Source organism: Rhodnius prolixus, unplaced genomic scaffold, assembly GCF_049639745.1.
Source record: "Rhodnius prolixus isolate KJV_2025 unplaced genomic scaffold, Rpr scaffold_18, whole genome shotgun sequence".
NCBI lineage: Eukaryota > Metazoa > Arthropoda > Insecta > Hemiptera > Reduviidae > Rhodnius > Rhodnius prolixus.
In genome coordinates, this window is record NW_027411636.1 from 770951 (window position 1) to 792839 (window position 21889).

The 21889-nt window shown below is 36.5% G+C and overlaps 1 protein-coding gene across 2 annotated transcripts in view; it reads left to right on the forward strand.

The window, feature by feature from the left end:
- Positions 1–21889, forward strand: part of Kdm3 (Lysine demethylase 3) — a 204779-nt gene that overhangs the window by 113378 nt on the left and 69512 nt on the right. For both annotated transcript variants that reach the window (XM_074143700.1, XM_074143701.1), the window contains exons 8-9: positions 11180–11221; positions 21674–21727. In XM_074143700.1, coding sequence (XP_073999801.1) covers positions 11180–11221; positions 21674–21727 — 96 coding nt within the window. The remainder of the gene's footprint in view (positions 1–11179; positions 11222–21673; positions 21728–21889) is intronic.

Genomic DNA, 21889 nt, shown 5'->3' on the forward strand with positions numbered 1-21889 from the left:
ATTAAAAATTTTTATTGCATAAGTTGATTCTTTATGAAATACCTACGGAGGAAAAAATAGTAAAAAAATTCTAAACTATTGTTTTCACTGAAATATTTAGAGTTAAAAATCCTAATGGCGGAACGAAGAGAGGTCTAGTGGGCGTGTTTACTGGCCAATAGAAGCGTAGGTAGGTAGGGGGAATCCACACTCAAGTACACGCCTACATAACACTTCTAAGTTCCACCATTAAGACTTATTAGCGCTATTATTTACATAAAAAATGTACTCTACAATTTTTTCACTATTTTTCCCTCCATAGGTATTTGATAAGGAATGAAATTATGCAAAAACAAAAATAAATTATCTGAAAATGTTTTTACGTTTCACCAACACTTACGGTTCATGATTGATTGCAGGATATGTTTTGTTTCAATTATGATGTTACACAATTTGATTTGCTTGAAGAATATTGTCGGAATAAAACATTAAAGTTAAATATTAAATTATTTTTTCATTAAAAATTTTTATTGCATAAGTTGATTCCTTATGAAATACCTACGGAGGAAAAAATAGTAAAAAAATTCTAAACTATTGTTTTCACTGAAATATTTAGAGTTAAAAATCTTAATGGCAGAACGAAGAGAGGTCTAGTGGGCGTGTTTACTGGCCAATAGAAGCGTAGGTAGGTAGGGGGAATCCACACTCAAGTACACGCCTACATAACACTTCTAAGTTCCACCATTAATACTTATTAGCGCTATTATTTACATAAAAAATGTACTCTACAATTTTTTCACTATTTTTCCCTCCATAGGTATTTGATAAAGAATGAAATTATACAAAAACAAAAATAAATTATTCTGAAAATGTTTTTACGTTTCACCAACACTTACGGTTCATGATTGATTGCAGGATATGTTTTGTTTCAATTATGATGTTACACAATTTGATTTGCTTGAAGAATATTGTCGGAATAAAACAGTAAAGTCAAATATTAATTTATTTTTTTCATTAAAAATTTTTATTGCATAAGTTGATTCTTTATGAAATACCTACGGAGGAAAAAATAGTAAAAAAATTCTAAACTACTGTTTTCACTGAAATATTTAGAGTTAAAAATCCTAATGGCGGAACGAAGAGAGGTCTAGTGGGCGTGTTTACTGGCCAATAGAAGCGTACGTAGGTAGGGGGAATCCACACTCAAGTACACGCCTACATAACACTTCTAAGTTCCACCATTAAGACTTATTAGCGATATTATTTACATAAAAAATGTACTCTACAATTTTTTCGCTATTTTTCCCTCCATAGGTATTTGATAAGGAATGAAATTATGCAAAAACAAAAATAAATTATTCTGAAAATGTTTTTACGTTTCACCAACACTTACGGTTTATGATTGATTGCAGGATATGTTTTGTTTCAATTATGATGTACACAATTTGATTTGCTTGAAGAATATTGTCGGAATAAAACAGTAAAGTCAAATATTAATTTATTTTTTTCATTAAAAATTTTTATTGCATAAGTTGATTCTTTATGAAATACCTACGGAGGAAAAAATAGTAAAAAAATTCTAAACTATTGTTTTCACTGAAATATTTAGAGTTAAAAATCTTAATGGCAGAACGAAGAGAGGTCTAGTGGGCGTGTTTACTGGCCAATAGAAGCGTAGGTAGGTAGGGGGAATCCACACTCAAGTACACGCCTACATAACACTTCTAAGTTCCACCATTAATACTTATTAGCGCTATTATTTACATAAAAAATGTACTCTACAATTTTTTCACTATTTTTCCCTCCATAGGTATTTGATAAAGAATGAAATTATACAAAAACAAAAATAAATTATTCTGAAAATGTTTTTACGTTTCACCAACACTTACGGTTCATGATTGATTGCAGGATATGTTTTGTTTCAATTATGATGTTACACAATTTGATTTGCTTGAAGAATATTGTCGGAATAAAACAGTAAAGTCAAATATTAATTTATTTTTTTCATTAAAAATTTTTATTGCATAAGTTGATTCTTTATGAAATACCTACGGAGGAAAAAATAGTAAAAAAATTCTAAACTACTGTTTTCACTGAAATATTTAGAGTTAAAAATCCTAATGGCGGAACGAAGAGAGGTCTAGTGGGCGTGTTTACTGGCCAATAGAAGCGTACGTAGGTAGGGGGAATCCACACTCAAGTACACGCCTACATAACACTTCTAAGTTCCACCATTAAGACTTATTAGCGATATTATTTACATAAAAAATGTACTCTACAATTTTTTCGCTATTTTTCCCTCCATAGGTATTTGATAAGGAATGAAATTATGCAAAAACAAAAATAAATTATTCTGAAAATGTTTTTACGTTTCACCAACACTTACGGTTTATGATTGATTGCAGGATATGTTTTGTTTCAATTATGATGTTACACAATTTGATTTGCTTGAAGAATATTGTCGGAATAAAACAGTAAAGTCAAATATTAATTTATTTTTTTCATTAAAAATTTTTATTGCATAAGTTGATTCTTTATGAAATACCTACGGAGGAAAAAATAGTAAAAAAATTCTAAACTATTGTTTTCACTGAAATATTTAGAGTTAAAAATCCTAATGGCGGAACGAAGAGAGGTCTAGTGGGCGTGTTTACTGGCCAATAGAAGCGTAGGTAGGTAGGGGGAATCCACACTCAAGTACACGCCTACATAACACTTCTAAGTTCCACCATTAATACTTATTAGCGCTATTATTTACATAAAAAATGTACTCTACAATTTTTTCACTATTTTTCCCTCCATAGGTATTTGATAAAGAATGAAATTATACAAAAACAAAAATAAATTATCTGAAAATGTTTTTACGTTTCACCAACACTTACGGTTCATGATTGATTGCAGGATATGTTTTGTTTCAATTATGATGTTACACAATTTGATTTGCTTGAAGAATATTGTCGGAATAAAACAGTAAAGTCAAATATTAATTTATTTTTTTCATTAAAAATTTTTATTGCATAAGTTGATTCTTTATGAAATACCTACGGAGGAAAAAATAGTAAAAAAATTCTAAACTACTGTTTTCACTGAAATATTTAGAGTTAAAAATCCTAATGGCGGAACGAAGAGAGGTCTAGTGGGCGTGTTTACTGGCCAATAGAAGCGTACGTAGGTAGGGGGAATCCACACTCAAGTACACGCCTACATAACACTTCTAAGTTCCACCATTAAGACTTATTAGCGATATTATTTACATAAAAAATGTACTCTACAATTTTTTCGCTATTTTTCCCTCCATAGGTATTTGATAAGGAATGAAATTATGCAAAAACAAAAATAAATTATTCTGAAAATGTTTTTACGTTTCACCAACACTTACGGTTTATGATTGATTGCAGGATATGTTTTGTTTCAATTATGATGTTACACAATTTGATTTGCTTGAAGAATATTGTCGGAATAAAACATTAAAGTTAAATATTAAATTATTTTTTCATTAAAAATTTTTATTGCATAAGTTGATTCTTTATGAAATACCTACGGAGGAAAAAATAGTAAAAAAATTCTAAACTATTGTTTTCACTGAAATATTTAGAGTTAAAAATCCTAATGGCAGAACGAAGAGAGGTCTAGTGGGCGTGTTTACTGGCCAATAGAAGCGTAGGTAGGTAGGGGGAATCCACACTCAAGTACACGCCTACATAACACTTCTAAGTTCCACCATTAATACTTATTAGCGCTATTATTTACATAAAAAATGTACTCTACAATTTTTTCACTATTTTTCCCTCCATAGGTATTTGATAAGGAATGAAATTATGCAAAAACAAAAATAAATTATTCTGAAAATGTTTTTACGTTTCACCAACACTTACGGTTTATGATTGATTGCAGGATATGTTTTGTTTCAATTATGATGTTACACAATTTGATTTGCTTGAAGAATATTGTCGGAATAAAACATTAAAGTTAAATATTAAATTATTTTTTCATTAAAAATTTTTATTGCATAAGTTGATTCCTTATGAAATACCTACGGAGGAAAAAATAGTAAAAAAATTCTAAACTATTGTTTTCACTGAAATATTTAGAGTTAAAAATCTTAATGGCAGAACGAAGAGAGGTCTAGTGGGCGTGTTTACTGGCCAATAGAAGCGTAGGTAGGTAGGGGGAATCCACACTCAAGTACACGCCTACATAACACTTCTAAGTTCCACCATTAATACTTATTAGCGCTATTATTTACATAAAAAATGTACTCTACAATTTTTTCACTATTTTTCCCTCCATAGGTATTTGATAAAGAATGAAATTATACAAAAACAAAAATAAATTATTCTGAAAATGTTTTTACGTTTCACCAACACTTACGGTTCATGATTGATTGCAGGATATGTTTTGTTTCAATTATGATGTTACACAATTTGATTTGCTTGAAGAATATTGTCGGAATAAAACAGTAAAGTCAAATATTAATTTATTTTTTTCATTAAAAATTTTTATTGCATAAGTTGATTCTTTATGAAATACCTACGGAGGAAAAAATAGTAAAAAAATTCTAAACTACTGTTTTCACTGAAATATTTAGAGTTAAAAATCCTAATGGCGGAACGAAGAGAGGTCTAGTGGGCGTGTTTACTGGCCAATAGAAGCGTACGTAGGTAGGGGGAATCCACACTCAAGTACACGCCTACATAACACTTCTAAGTTCCACCATTAAGACTTATTAGCGATATTATTTACATAAAAAATGTACTCTACAATTTTTTCGCTATTTTTCCCTCCATAGGTATTTGATAAGGAATGAAATTATGCAAAAACAAAAATAAATTATTCTGAAAATGTTTTTACGTTTCACCAACACTTACGGTTTATGATTGATTGCAGGATATGTTTTGTTTCAATTATGATGTTACACAATTTGATTTGCTTGAAGAATATTGTCGGAATAAAACAGTAAAGTCAAATATTAATTTATTTTTTTCATTAAAAATTTTTATTGCATAAGTTGATTCTTTATGAAATACCTACGGAGGAAAAAATAGTAAAAAAATTCTAAACTACTGTTTTCACTGAAATATTTAGAGTTAAAAATCCTAATGGCGGAACGAAGAGAGGTCTAGTGGGCGTGTTTACTGGCCAATAGAAGCGTAGCTAGGTAGGGGGAATCCACACTCAAGTACACGCCTACATAACACTTCTAAGTTCCACCATTAATACTTATTAGCGCTATTATTTACATAAAAAATGTACTCTACAATTTTTTCGCTATTTTTCCCTCCATAGGTATTTGATAAGGAATGAAATTATGCAAAAACAAAAATAAATTATCTGAAAATGTTTTTACGTTTCACCAACACTTACGGTTCATGATTGATTGCAGGATATGTTTTGTTTCAATTATGATGTTACACAATTTGATTTGCTTGAAGAATATTGTCGGAATAAAACAGTAAAGTCAAATATTAATTTATTTTTTTCATTAAAAATTTTTATTGCATAAGTTGATTCTTTATGAAATACCTACGGAGGAAAAAATAGTAAAAAAATTCTAAACTATTGTTTTCACTGAAATATTTAGAGTTAAAAATCCTAATGGCAGAACGAAGAGAGGTCTAGTGGGCGTGTTTACTGGCCAATAGAAGCGTAGGTAGGTAGGGGGAATCCACACTCAAGTACACGCCTACATAACACTTCTAAGTTCCACCATTAATACTTATTAGCGCTATTATTTACATAAAAAATGTACTCTACAATTTTTTCACTATTTTTCCCTCCATAGGTATTTGATAAGGAATGAAATTATGCAAAAACAAAAATAAATTATTCTGAAAATGTTTTTACGTTTCACCAACACTTACGGTTTATGATTGATTGCAGGATATGTTTTGTTTCAATTATGATGTTACACAATTTGATTTGCTTGAAGAATATTGTCGGAATAAAACAGTAAAGTCAAATATTAATTTATTTTTTTCATTAAAAATTTTTATTGCATAAGTTGATTCTTTATGAAATACCTACGGAGGAAAAAATAGTAAAAAAATTCTAAACTATTGTTTTCACTGAAATATTTAGAGTTAAAAATCCTAATGGCGGAACGAAGAGAGGTCTAGTGGGCGTGTTTACTGGCCAATAGAAGCGTAGGTAGGTAGGGGGAATCCACACTCAAGTACACGCCTACATAACACTTCTAAGTTCCACCATTAAGACTTATTAGCGCTATTATTTACATAAAAAATGTACTCTACAATTTTTTCGCTATTTTTCCCTCCATAGGTATTTGATAAGGAATGAAATTATGCAAAAACAAAAATAAATTATTCTGAAAATGTTTTTACGTTTCACCAACACTTACGGTTTATGATTGATTGCAGGATATGTTTTGTTTCAATTATGATGTTACACAATTTGATTTGCTTGAAGAATATTGTCGGAATAAAACAGTAAAGTCAAATATTAATTTATTTTTTTCATTAAAAATTTTTATTGCATAAGTTGATTCTTTATGAAATACCTACGGAGGAAAAAATAGTAAAAAAATTCTAAACTACTGTTTTCACTGAAATATTTAGAGTTAAAAATCCTAATGGCGGAACGAAGAGAGGTCTAGTGGGCGTGTTTACTGGCCAATAGAAGCGTAGCTAGGTAGGGGGAATCCACACTCAAGTACACGCCTACATAACACTTCTAAGTTCCACCATTAGGACTTATTAGCGCTATTATTTACATAAAAAATGTACTCTACAATTTTTTCGCTATTTTTCCCTCCATAGGTATTTGATAAGGAATGAAATTATGCAAAAACAAAAATAAATTATTCTGAAAATGTTTTTACGTTTCACCAACACTTACGGTTTATGATTGATTGCAGGATATGTTTTGTTTCAATTATGATGTTACACAATTTGATTTGCTTGAAGAATATTGTCGGAATAAAACAGTAAAGTCAAATATTAATTTATTTTTTTCATTAAAAATTTTTATTGCATAAGTTGATTCTTTATGAAATACCTACGGAGGAAAAAATAGTAAAAAAATTCTAAACTACTGTTTTCACTGAAATATTTAGAGTTAAAAATCCTAATGGCGGAACGAAGAGAGGTCTAGTGGGCGTGTTTACTGGCCAATAGAAGCGTACGTAGGTAGGGGGAATCCACACTCAAGTACACGCCTACATAACACTTCTAAGTTCCACCATTAAGACTTATTAGCGCTATTATTTACATAAAAAATGTACTCTACAATTTTTTCACTATTTTTCCCTCCATAGGTATTTGATAAGGAATGAAATTATGCAAAAACAAAAATAAATTATTCTGAAAATGTTTTTACGTTTCACCAACACTTACGGTTCATGATTGATTGCAGGATATGTTTTGTTTCAATTATGATGTTACACAATTTGATTTGCTTGAAGAATATTGTCGGAATAAAACTGTAAAGTATTTAAAAGATTAATAGACACCGTGCAATTGGGCGAAACCTAAACTCTATCGAAAAGTGCACTACCACATAACAACAAACTTATACTTCATTTGCTTAGTATCTTTGATAGGATCACTGCAACATATATCCCCATACTTGCTGAACTCTTGCGCGTTACCGAAGTAAACTAAATCAACTTGTTTTTTCTATTTACTTGTTACTAAAATGTTACTAAGTGAATTAATTTATCAGTTCACAATATATTTCCTCGACTCCCTGTACTAGACGCACCGCTCTAAAACTAACAGTAGAACTAACTAATTGGAGGATGTCACTACCGCACAGCAAACTCCTCGCAGAGCTTTATCAGGTGTACTCCGACAGAACTCGCTGAAGTTATAGCGACATAAACAGCCGTTGTGATGAATCTGTGAAGATTCTTCCAAATCCAGCCCAGATTTTCGTTTCGAAACTCCTATGTTTATCACTAAGTTATCACTTGCAGGATAGACTTACCTTCGAAAGAAAGTATTTTACATATTAGCGGGACGCACTTTGAACTGCACCAGTTTTAAATCCTGAGAAGCGCAAATTCATTGTGGTGTCTGTGATGACGAGGTGCCGCGGCTGCTAAAAATGGTCACAATATATAAATAGTTAGTGGAAGGGAAGGCCAAAGTATTTGAATGGAATAAGAATCTAACCTAGATGTAGAGACGGCCATTAAACTGTGCCCAGTTCGGAGGTAGTGGTGGAGAGCAAGGAACCTTTGAAGGTCTGCATGTAGCATGGCGCTCTCTCCGCCATGTTGTGAAGGACAGGCAATTAACCAGCTCGCGGTTACGCCAGATAACAGCAGAAATAACAGATAGACCGAACACTTTCATCGCCTATTAAAAATACCTTTTTATTTTATTTATTTAATAACTCCTTATCGATAAGTAATCGTGGCGTATTTAGGCCGACTGTGATATCACCAAGGTCTCGTCTTTGGGCAGCGCCTCTATTAGACCGTGGACAGCTAATCACCTAACCTACCAAAGATCATGAGGTTTTAAGAAAAATCTACGGTGAACAGCTGGAAAACGGAAAATCTCAACAAGCGCAACCTTTATTTTCAGTAACTTAAGGAAGCCCACGACCGGAAGCACCCGTCTCTTCAATAATTATTGCTTTTTCTTGGAAATGGTTCCAATGATTTCCTTCCCACGGGCACATGTTGCTCCCGAAAATCCAAATCTTTTAATTGGTCAGTTTGTGAAGAAAACTCGATCAAGGGCAAAGGCTGTTCACTTCTTGTGGCGCCATTTTGGATATCAGCCTAGAACTATTGGCAGGGTTTAAGCGAATTGCAGACTGTACCGACGGAAGTGCTGATTCCCTCAAGATTTTTCCAGTTTCCCTGCTTTCCTTAAAAAGCCTTCCGTTTCCCTTATCTTATTGCTGTAACATAACTCATTCAAGTGAACGTCAATAAAAGTGACCTTGGAGATCCGTTAATTAATAAGCGATTCAGCTTTTAAATTTGAAAAGAAAAAACATAATTATTCCTTTAGAATATTCTACCTTGAACTATAAATGTATTTTAGCAGCGTATTTATGTTTTATTTTTTCCCCTCTGACCACATTTTAGTATATGAGGTAACAGCGACTTCAAGGACATGCGCACACTTGGTTGTGATCTCTTTAGCGCATGATGAATGGAGCTGCAAGGCTTGATTGTGGCTCCAGCAGAGATTTGTCCTCCCTTATGCTCTCATACTGTGCAAGAGTGAGTTATGCTCACGAACTGACCTCAGAATTCTAGGATTTCTACTTTTCCATATCTCTGGGGATTTCTAAGGAACAGCTGCAGCGTTAAGGCAGGGCTGATCCGCAATACTTTTATTGTACGGAAAGACCAAAAGAATAAAAAAATGGCGCCACGCTGATGATCCATTCTAGTTGACCCAAAGCTAATAGTAATCTGTACTGAATACATGAATAATTATTGGAATAGTTGTGATATCTGGCCGATATAGCAGCGGGTCGACTGTGGGTTATCACTGTCTGATAACCCACAGTCTGAGACTGATTCTTCTCGCCAAACTGAGAGAGCTATTTCAATAGAGTTTATATCAACACTACAAAGACCTGAATCAATCGTAATTCAGCATTAATGGCCGGTTGGGTGCCAGTTTAGTGAGGGAGGTCATGTTATCTTGTTAGGACGGGATCAGCAATTTAAAAACTCATTCTTCGTTGTTCTACATTAACTCCTGAGACTCCCCACCGAATTCTCATAAGAAAGAGAATTCCCACATAAGGGTGGACACGACGCACTGTTGGCGATCACTTGAAGTAGTTCGAAACAAGTGAAACGTGTCAAACATCCCAAGTGATCATATAGGGATGATGGATGATCTTGCATGGGCCACGAAACTCGATGTATAATTAAATAGCATTAATTTTCAAAGAAGATTTAGGAGGCCTTCTGAAGGATGTAGTTATCAATTTGGTTCAAGTTTGTAAGAATTATATATTTCTCTGATATTTGGAGTTCTGGAACTGCAGAAGTTAAAGCCTGGACAATTTAGTGAGACAAAGACCATTTCACACGAATTTTGTTTAGCATTAAGGTAGAATGTGGAACATGCATTTTTGTTTAGGTTTTTGAAATGCAACCTCAATCGGCTACATTTGGGATGACGGGGGGGCCTTCTCTTGCTACCTTCCGGGTGTCGCAAGCGAACTGTTTGTGTTTATGAATCAAAGAGCTTGTATCAAGTAAAAGACGCAGTTGGCAGTTGACTTTTACTTTTTAGCGATAAGTATACCAACATAACAAAATTAAAAGTTCATAAAACCGACGCCACGGGATCTATTGGCTATAACAATAACAGGCCTACAATTCAAGAAGATGTATGTGTGGTTGGAATGGAAGTTGCGCATGGCCAGAGTGTGGTGGTGGCCCTCGGATCAAGTCAGCAAAGTTGTGAAGCTGGAGCAACTTTCTTGTTGAACTTACCAAGTTGCGATTCAAACTTTGCCCACGACGATCCGCTCTCGCTATTAATTAATAATGTTGAAGTTATGGCAGTCTCCCTTCCTGCTCGGAGTTTAGTTTATTACAGAGTTTTCTTCTTTTAAATTGAGTTAAACTTTTGGTGGAGGGTAAACATTTCTATATTTGGCGGAAATAACCTGTTCAACTTTTAGAAAGAGGACGGGGAGGTTACTCAGCGCTTCGGGGTTAGTAGACTGCGATCAAAAGAGACGCAGGAGCCTCTCACCTTATCTCCAGCATTTGTCCTCAAGGAGCCTGGCCCAATACCTGCAAATCTCTAGTTAACCAAGCCTGCAAATCCAGACCTCCATCAGTCCGGCCAAAGATCCTGACCCTAATAGTCTGACACTCCGCAACAATCATCATCTGATGGACAGATGTTTCTTTCCCTCTCTTCCCCCAAACTCTAAAAGGGGATCTGAAGAAACCCCTAAAAACCCAATCATCGGTAAGTAATTCAACCAAAGGTCTGAGAATGGCATAAGCACAGAATCTTCTCAGACGTAAGCTGCCTCCAGCCGCCTGAAGCAATGGCTTTCGATTGGTCAACCTTGCCTTCAGTGGTTTCCACATGACAGATGTAGCTTCTCTGGGTAAGCTGGAGTTTGTGATGTTCAGATTATGCGCAATGCAGCTCTATAAGTGTTCCTTACAATCGATCCACAGCCTGGATATGTTGATTTCAATGAAATTCCCGTTATCTAAAAGATTTCTGTCTTGTTGCAGGTAAAGGATCAAGCCCGCCTACGCACAAAGTCAAAGACAGAGGTAAGTTTGTCATTTTTATCGCAAGATATTTGTTCTATAGATCACATTAATAATTACGTCATGTTCCCCTAGATCTTTTGAGATCCCCTGAATCCGAAAAAAGTTTGTTCTATTGCGAAAAATAGTTGTAAAACAAAAATGCGAAGTAAGCTGAAATTTAAGTGGGGCTGACCTCAGCGACCAACATCCTCCTACCGAAAGTACGTCTGTATCGAGTTTTAATAATAGAACTGCGGAATTATCTCATTGGTGGAGAGATTAGTGTGGGAAGTTGACACGATCGCTTACCACAGTGAGAGAAGGTAATGAGAGAGTTGTGCTGTTTAGACCAATTTTGGAAGGCCCCCATCCGTTAAGTGCTAAAAATTACAGTTAGTTGAATTTCTTCGTGCTGAGAGCGATTGATTGTTACTGAATTCGGTTTTTGATACCAAATCGATTTTAAACATTCTATTCAATTTGCATTATCTTGAAAAATAAATTAAAACAAATTTTTTATAACCTACACTTCTCTTTATCTCTTTTTATCCCAAAAATATAATTTTAACAGCAGTGGGGGGGAGGGTATTTGATGCGCTTAAAGTTGAAATCACTTGGCAACACTGTTCTGTTATTGAATAAATTATTCGGTAAACAAGGGCGAAAAGTGGATTAGGCAGCACTGTTTGCTATTTCATTATCGAGGAATCATAGCTTTTTTCGGCCGCCATCATATCCATTTGAAGATCCGCCATTGATTTATTTCAAACTAACAGAAACTGAAAATAAAGCAAAACAGATCGATCAACTTCCAATAAAGTATGAAAATTCTAAACTGGTGAGAAATTAAAAACGCAAGCTGTGATGCTGGACAAAATCAGCGGACATAGTACGAGTGAACTCCCCCTTACGATCTGCGTAATAGCATTCTCTGGAAACTTGCAATTCGTACTGAAGCAGCAAGATGTTAGTTTAATAAAATGGTCACTAACTGGAGCTCCCCTAATACATAATTGTGGAATACTTTCTTCGCGACTGTTGCTAGAAAGATACAGACAGATTCAGAGCAATTCACCAATTGGTATCTCCAATGCTATTGTTTCTACCAAGAGTAGAATTATTTGTGGCCTTTAGTCGAGCTGAACTCTTAAAGAAATCAGTATTTCAGGAAGGCGAGAGTTATTTGGTCTGAATTGCTTCCTGCAGGTTACAAGTCTCTTACACTGCCCTTTCCGAACAACTCTCCATTCTTAGTGTAAGCTGCTTAACGCACAGATTATTATACGAATCATTTGTTGGGGTTCGTTTACAGGGTCAGTCTTGTTTGTCTTTAATGAGTAGGGATTTCTGTTGTGCCAAGCACGCTGCTCCAAGTCTGTGACAGTGCTAGTCCGTCACAAAGTTGCTGTCCTCAGCACGCAAGAATCCCGAATTGATAGTAATGTTTTTTTCGTTTTGTTTTAATATATATATAAATGCAGTGCAACCAACCCATATTCATAAACACTAAAAGAATAGAAAAAACAAGAGAAACAGAAGGAAGCAGCTGGCCAGCTTGTAGAAGACATGTAGCCAGAGATATTTATGTGAGTTGTTAAGAAGGTGTACGTACGGACGAGCGCGTCTAAGTTGTTACTTGTTGATGTTTTATATTTTCAGTATGTGCGATTGTGTTGGTGTAAATAGTGTGTTGAGAAATTGATGAAGTGGTAGTGTGTGTCTGTGTGTGCGGCCCCCTCCACTGGGCGCCCACACTTGGCGCAGTGGTGGGGGATCTCAGTTCACCCTTCCAGCCCCAGTCAGTTACTGTAGTTCCAAGTGAACACCTAACAATAGTGTTCTCCTTTAATCATTTTGTTTTTGTTTAATTATTCACAGTTCTTTTTCTTTTTCTATAAATTGTACTCTTTTTTTGGTTAATAATTTTTGTTTTTTAAGTAGAAATTTGAGTAAATGTTCGTAGTATTTTGTAGTAGTAAAAGTTTTGAACGGAGGAGAAGTTCTTGAAGGCCATCGGATCGGATCAGTTAGTGATCAGAGCAGAGATCTTCAGTGAAGTTTGAGGTTTTGATTTGCATAGAAGTGAAATGTGTTGTGCAAAGTTGTTGGAAATTTAATTTTTACCGCCAAAAAAAGAAAATAAAGGAAAGTAAAAATCCCAAGTGTTTGAAAGAAGTTCATTTTGGTGACTTGAGGTGGCCATGATGTTTTCTCGCAGGTAAATAATACGTTTCTTGTCCATCTCGTCAACCGCCATATCAGTCTCATGATGATGGCAGCCATCCTGGTGTGTGAACGAGGGAGTGTTAGAGAGAGACAGATTGACAGAGAGAGAGGTCTTCCAGAGGGTTGTGACCTCGATCTCGCCTAACGGTACTGTGCCTCCGCGCGCTCTCCATCTGTCCTACCAACCAATCGCCAGCCATTATTTTACCATTTCATTTAAATACCAAATTAATGAAAATATAATCCATCGTAAAGCATTCGATAACCTCTATCCATTTTTTATCGTGTTCTCTTTTTCTGCCATAAATCTGCTATCAACATCACCGCAAACAGCCCGCTGGTTACTTTAATTCAGATTAATTGAGATTTTGGTAAAACATTACAATACTCCTGTACTCCTGATTTTATTATTATTTTGAACATATTTTAAAGATGGTGGGCAAATCGTCTTCTAATATTCATTTTGTGAGATAGTTGCTACCACTAAATGCTCATTGTTGAATCGCATAACAAGGTCGATTCGAACTCATTTCATCCAACTCCTTACTGTACAGTACCACCTAGCTACTTTACAGAAGTTCCAGGGTAGTTTAGAGATACGTATTCTCTGATGTCCTGTACATCCCCGCTGTGCCTCTTCTCACATATTCCAGAAAACGTGTGAACTTCATACCGTGTGTAGCTGTGATCTACTCAGGTCATCCAGGTTCCTGGCATACCTTCCTCCTTGGAGAAGAAACATCTCCAACAGCTGGTAACGCAGGCTCCTTGAGGAAACCTAATGCCTCCCCATGCCGACGATAGTCAGAAATGGCTATTTACTCCGAGGAAAGCTTTGTATTCGACCCTCTTACATTAAGATTGAGTTGAACTACAGATTGTTATCTTTGAATGCCTGAGAAGGGTAGCTGTTATTAAATATTGTTGAAATATATTGAAATTGACAAGGTTTTGCTAATTTAGAAACAGAATAGGATAGAAAAAGTAAATGACTGAAAACACAGGTCCATAGAAATGCAAAACAGTGCGCATGAGTAAGTGTGATAACCATGCCGCCGGGACCGCGTGATTTAGGAGCACTGCCGCCTGCCATGGCCTCCTATATTCTTATCCCACACACACTCACACACGCACCCTGTCTCTCTCTGAACCTGACTGTGTTAGTGTAGTATTGTTCGTGACTTTGGAGGGGCACATATCGTGTATAGAGAGAGAGACCTTCTTTCAGGCATTATGTGCTGCCACGGCCAACTAAATGGTAAATGTTGTATCTGCCAACACAAACACGGTATACACAATGAAACTCTCTTTGTGTAATAAGAACACACATATCTGTAAAAGTTAAAAGATAATTTTATAGCTAACAGTGTTGCCGCACGTAATACTATACACGAGCAGTGTTGCCAGTATGGGAACATTATCTTTTAATAAATTTCCCTGAATGTCCCTTTCATTTTCTCTCACCTCTTTTGAAAGAAAGTTTCTCGCATTCGTTTTAGTTTTATTATTTTGTGTTCCACCGGAATCGACCGTTTGAAGTCTCTTAGTTACAACCAAATAGGGGTAATTTTCTAGTTGGTTGGTGATCTGATGGAGAATGGAGGAAGTCCCTGTGATGTTTAGGAATGTCGAAGCAAGTAGAAAAAAAAGAGGTAGCATAAAGGGGCCAATTGTACATGCGGCAGGTGTAATATCGATCTAGCTTCCATCATATCGAGCTCGTCCCTACCAACATGATAGCATGGTAAATACCCGCGGTCACCTCACAAATCGATACAACCAATTACTATTTCAATGCTTTAAATTATTAATCCTTCCACCGCTGCACAGGATGTACAAGTGTTTTTAGAAGGATCTCTGCGTCTTTGGTATGATCACACGTGCGTACGTCCTTCTCTTGCCAGAATTCTCAGGGTGCAAATTTGAACATTCTCTTCAATCTCGCATTTTCCTGACATGTCTCCATTCTTGCCAACATTAATACTGTTTATAAAACCTCCCTTTATAATTACAAAAACATAAATAATCGATTCAGTAAAATGATACATACCAGTTTTCCTTATTTGGTTAAAAAGTTGATTTTTGTTTCCTTTTGTGGCTTAGCTTTACATCAAATTGACTAGTTTCTGTTTTTTTTTTTTTTTTATTTGAATTACTTAGACCACCCTCTTCATACACAACCTGCAGGAAGTGGAGAAGAAAGAGAAAACATTTGCTAGCAGGACGTGGGTAGTAAAGTGGTGGCCGAAAGTTCTGTTTGTAGTTGTGTCGTGGAGGTATGGACGCGAAACTGGCGGCCTGTGAGTGAAGTGATAGTCGCGTAGCGCGGAGGGGGTGGCACCGCTGTTCCAGGTCAATGACTCAATTCTTTAACGGATTTGGATCACTTCTCAGTCAGGCTTCCAATACTATCGATTCGTCTCTGCCCCCAACCATCCATGAGGAAAAAAAAACCATCTAAATCCATGATTACTCCCAGAAAGAAAGAACGGTATAGACTTCTATCTCTTTCCCTAGTGAGGAGAACTGGACGATGGCGTCCATTGATTAGATTCTGTACAATGATTACAGCTAATTGTTATTAATATATGGTAAAAATAATGATACTCTAGGCGCCACTCGGTAGCCGAGCGGTTAGAGGCGAGACCTGCGAAGCTAATATGTATTGTGGTACTGGGTTCGATTCCCGGTCTTAGGCCTTGGATTTTATTTAATGGTTAATAAAAGAAATTTACAGCAAAGTATGTTTGCTAGTCGCCTCCGTCCACGACACCTAATTAGTAGTTGGACGTTAAGCCCTGCCTGAAAAAATAAGCAATTACTTTAATGATACTGTACTTCATGATACTCTAGCTTGGTCTGAGGCTCTAATAGACGATTTGAGATCCCGAATATATCCTATTACATTATGTAAGAATTTCCACAACCCTAGTTTGAGTAAGCCCTTCTCTTGGCGAGTGGGCGGTTTTCAGAATTATCCCGAAAGTTGGTGTAATAGTAGTAGGGAGTGAAAGAGACAGCACCGTGACCGTGTGTACTGCAACAAACCACTTCACTCACCTGGGGCGTCACGAAAATAACCAGCGGCTAATGGACGCTCCCCCACTACTTGGCTCTGTTCAAGGTCACCAACAATTATACTTATGTATACAGTGTTTTTTTTTCCTCCCTCAGAAAACTTGGACAATCTTATCAAAGCATAACGGTCTGTTTGAGGAACGAGATAAGGAGCTGCTGCTAAGGACGCGGTCCGTGATAAGGAACATACGCCCTGTTCTAATATTTGTTATCAGTGGAGATAACATTGATGTGTGACCTGAGAATCCGAAGGTATTTTTTGGACGGACAAGTTGTGCAGTTTCCGCACGATGGCCATTTCTTACATTAATTTTCACTGCAAATAAATGTTTTTTGCCCATGAGCTTTCTACCGTTTGGAAATTGAAAGACCAAAATAATTTGAAGCCACTAAACATTCTCCTTAAATCCAAATTTGAATGTCAACATCAGGTCTTAACCTAATTGAGGGGGATACTTTCTGTCGACATCCTTTGTCCACAATCCTCAGAGTTCCCTCTAAACACTTCTTGGAATTGATGTAGGTTCACTACAATAAATAAAACTTTGGTGTCCCAAAACCCTTACTTCGATGTATGTGAAAAGAAGTTCAAAAAATCGACAGTCTTTATGTGTGAGAAATGGACGCCAAAAAATTCCCATTTCTGGTGAAGCGATTTTCTTTGAACTTCAACTTTTCGATGTATAAAAAACTTTAAATGCATAATATGAGGGTTAAGAGGAAGAAACGGACGCCCTTTTCGCAACGGGCGTCTCAAAGTAAATAATATGGCAACATTGTAAGGAAAGGAAGAGTGAGTAGTTAGGCGGTTACACCTGCTTCCTGCGGCGCTCACCTGCCGCCAGCGATCTGCTGTGCGGGAACCGCCGTCCTGCACCGGATATACTGTACGGCTGCTCCCTCTAAATAATTATTAGTATTGTTGCTGTTTAAGGGACGTGGGCACCACCACTTGGAGGGGTTACTCGGTCAACGACCGAGGATCATTGATCCTCCCTTTGCGCGATCTATTCCATTATTGATTGATTTCAACTGGTACATGAATCGAACGGGGGGATTCCCTACACATATTCAGGGATCTTACCGTCCCAGCTTGAAATAACTTCATAATTTCTGGACTTCTAGTTACGGGTAGTCCAACGGGATTTGCTATTTCGTTGTGATCAGTCAGCTAGTGGTGGGTGTTGGTCTGATGTTTTTAAATTTCTCATTTTTTGGTGAGAACTGAGCTAAACGAATTGGACACGTTTCTCCGAGAGGAGGAGCAGAGGGCATGGAAGTGAGTGGAAATAGAAGCAGCATTAAAGGGAGCTGCTAGATTTATTTAGGCAAACAATGCTGCAGCGAACCTCCTTGGGGGGATGGATGGATGTACGATAGTGTAGCAGGCAGGATGTGTGGAATGTAGAAGGGAGACAGACCCCTCGGCTCAGATCCGATGCAGGAAGTCGAAGAGAATGGCAGGGTTGGAAATATGCAAAGTCTTACCAGTCTGAATAATTCATGCAGTGTTTGCATTAGAGAGGGGTCCTTCTTCCCCTACGAGGAAGGGATGCTGGTACATTGACCTTGCCTCTACTACTCACAGTGCACCCCCTTATCAATGGAAACATCTCCCTCAACTTCTTCACCCCCAGTTCGGCTTCAACAGCCACTCGTTCTCCTTGGAGACACATCTGTAACAATATTCTCTCTCGGCTAACCTTACTATTAACTGCAAACTCCATTAATACTTTAAAACAACAAATTTTTCATTGAAATCACAGAAGCAGTCAGCACCTGGTAAATTTTAAACTCACATTCTGAAATGAGTTGATTCGCCCTAAATTAAAATAATAACAGCGAAACTACTTAACCAAATCTTTACCATTGTGTGTCAATTATTAATAAATATAATTTAAGTTGAAGCAATTTTACGTACAAATATTTAGATGTGAATCGTTTCTTGTCTAATTTCTGGTTATTTTTCTTAGCAAAGTTGAGGAAATAGTTCAGTTTGCAAGTGTTTACCACAGTTACCATAGTAACCGAGGTTTCAGGTTGTATTTCTATTGGTTAATGCATCTTCTCACCGCAGTATAATCCCAGCATTACATCACATAACAATCAACTAGAACAGGGGTCGGCAACTTATTTTAAGTAGAGAGCCATTTCTCCTTAAATAATTTTAATAAATCTTACCAAGAGCCCCAACGATGTTAGTGTAAACAAACTCTGTAGATCATTTGTATTCACAAATTATTATTTTATGATATTCAATAACATTTAAATGTTTTATATATTTATTTTCACTTATTGCAAAGTAAATAAACAAATACAAATAATAACTTAAGGAGTGAAAAGGCGGCAGTCTTACAATATAAATCAAGTACTTTATTTTGATATTGTATAATTCTATTCAATTTCGAACCTGTCACTTTAAAATTATTTTTGAAAAAATATCTTTAATAAATGGAATTTTCATTCGTTTCAATAAAATTAAAATATACAATATATTTTGGGGAGGCTGAAGAGCCACACGATTTGGATAAAAGAGCCGCTGGTTGCCGATCCCTGAACTAGGGAAATAGTTATTTCTATTAAGGAGTATTGACATCTGTATTCAGTACCAATTCTTGGAGAATATGACCTTGAAAGTGTGTGTTTGGGTCTAGACTCTAGAGAATGTCTCCAAAATGAACATTTTCAGAGGCTCTAGCATTTATATTCCTGTTGGATTTTTTTGGGGACCCCAGGGTATCTTAGTGGTCGAAAATCCGTTGGAAGTAATCATTGACCTGAAGGCATTCTATTCCCTTATTTGAGACTTTATACAAGTAATGTAGGCTAAAGTAAAGAAACTTATAGGGAAGCGGAAATGGCCTGAGAGGTTTTTAAAATGATTCCCGCCGTTTTCTCTGAACTTAATAAAGTTGATTCATTTTCATTTTACTCGAAATAAATTGTTGTTAGTGTTTTGAAAGTTTTACTCCACGAGTTGGCACAGTATTGGAAGTGAATGTCACTTACAAGTGGGAGAAGTTAGTAAGTTCTTCTACAGTTAGGAGTGGTGGGCGAAGATGGTGAGGAGGGTGCGCGACGTGGTAATAGTTGTTGGGGCAAGAGTTTGTGCAGCACGATCGGTGTATAACGCGGGCTGTGACCTTTAAATCGCTGTCGACCTCTGGCCCATTCTGCTAATCGTCTTTGTCCGCTCATTCTACTAACATTTAATTGCTCATACACTCGGTCTGTGCGTAGGGTGACGCAATCTCTCTCTCTCTCCAAGAGCACTTCCTGCCCTTTCTCCTTCATCTTGGTCCTCGGACAGCCAGCAGGCCTAATCCGCTGGTTGGCTCTATTTCATCTAATCCAGATCAAAATCTTCGTTCAGATTGATCGAGATTCTGTATGTTAAAAGACCCGCAGATTTAGTCGGATCAGAAATCATTTCGGAGAAGAAGAGACCACAGAGCATAGAGGCGGCAGCCATTTAATCACTTAATCTGTGGAGTGAAAACGTTTTATATGAGGGGCGGCGAATTTTGGTCACAACCAGTCTGCTGGTGTGCTGTTGCATTCGGCCATCACGGTTATTTTTAAACCTGCTCTCGTGTGCGTCACTAAGGCTGGAAACATAGTGGAGCGGCGAGCAAAGCGGCGCTGATAGCGAAGAGCGAAGCGGCGAAATCAAACACAAGTTACCATATGGGACCGCGCATAGTGGCGAGCAAAGCGAAGATAGAGCAACTCTATCTATTTCTAGTTTTTGTTTTTGCCGCTTTGCTCTTCGCTATCATCGCCGCTTTGCGCGCCGCTCCACTATGTTTCCAGCCTTAGAGATGTGTGCGCGTCCATGTTTGAGAAAATGGAAAGAAATAAAAAGAGTAAAAGATAAATTGGCCAAGATGCTGGGAGTGTTGACACGGTGTATTTACTTGGCCGGATGCCACCTCCGGCAGTGCAAAATGAACTCTTGGGCAATCGTCCTTTCCTGCTCTCCACAGTTGTGACTACCATTACCTCTTCATCTCTTGCAGCTTTCAGAGCCTTACTCTTAGCTAACTAATCCTCGGTAGGATAAGGATCAGCCACTGTTCGATGTCCTGATACGGGGATTCACCCTCTCCCGAACAGATTAGCTAGTCCAACTACCGGCTCCTAACCTACCGAACATGTAGATCATAAAAAAGAACATCCGTTTTATTGAATAACTATTGTCATACTAACTTGGCTGACTACTCTGTTATTAACATCTGAGTTTAAAATAAAATTAGCATTTGTTTATAATAATAATTTTTTTATGTAATCTACAGATATATTCATTGCATGTTCTGCATCTGTGTCACAATCAGTTACTTTAGGTAATTGTCTCGAGTTATTAAGCGAATAGCGTTGTTATTTGAGAATACGTATTAATTATTTATCTCTTGCAAATCTAGGTAAATATTTTGTAATTTTGTTATTAGTTATTGCTAGTAAAAACTGGTTAACATATAATGAAACAGATTCTTTCTAATTAGAAAACGTCCAATGTTTACTGGTGGTGCTTATGGCGCGACTTCCATTCCAATATTGTTAATTCTAACCATCCAACCTGCCATAATAATGTTGTGATTAATGATTTGGCTAATTTACGACTATGTTCATGTTCAGTTTTTAGTGATGTTTTGATCAAATTCGTTATTATAATGGTTTCGAAAATTAAAATTTATTTTATTCATAAAACATTTAGGATATTTCTGGTCATTTAGGGAATGAATAAATCCAGCCCATCCTGGTTGGTAGAGAATAAAACTATTTGGATGTTGGAACAATATCTGCCGAGTCATAAGTAACAATTACTTAGGTTAAAGCACCATTCAATTCGCCGGTTGCTAAAACGCCTTGGGGGAACCATCTGTTTAAAATAACTATTTGCAAAATCTAAATTGAGATTAAATTTTTTCAAATAAAACTACATTTGTTATTTAAAGCGAAATCTATTTTTTAATAAATGAAAATATTGGAGCCAATTCCCCACTAAGTATTGTGGCCTAATTACGTTCGCCATTATGAAGATGGTTTGCATCTAGATAGAGAGCGCAGTGGTTGCAAGGGTGTTGTACAAGTTGTGTAAAAATGCTTGCAAAGAAAGTATTTATTTTGAATATATTATGATTAACATGACTTTCTTTTGGACTGTTGCAGAAGAGCCTAACACACGAGGGCGAGCACTAAGAAGTCTCAGGTCGCACAGTGTTGGTAAGTAGTACTTACCTTTATTTATTACTTTATTGTGACTTGATGCTTTTTGGTGCAATAATGGCCACAGCGGGGCAATATAACTGCCTGCAATACTGGCCGTGTAAGTGTAAGAATACTTGGTGCGCATGAATTGTAGCAATCTGCTGTTGTAGTCTGATA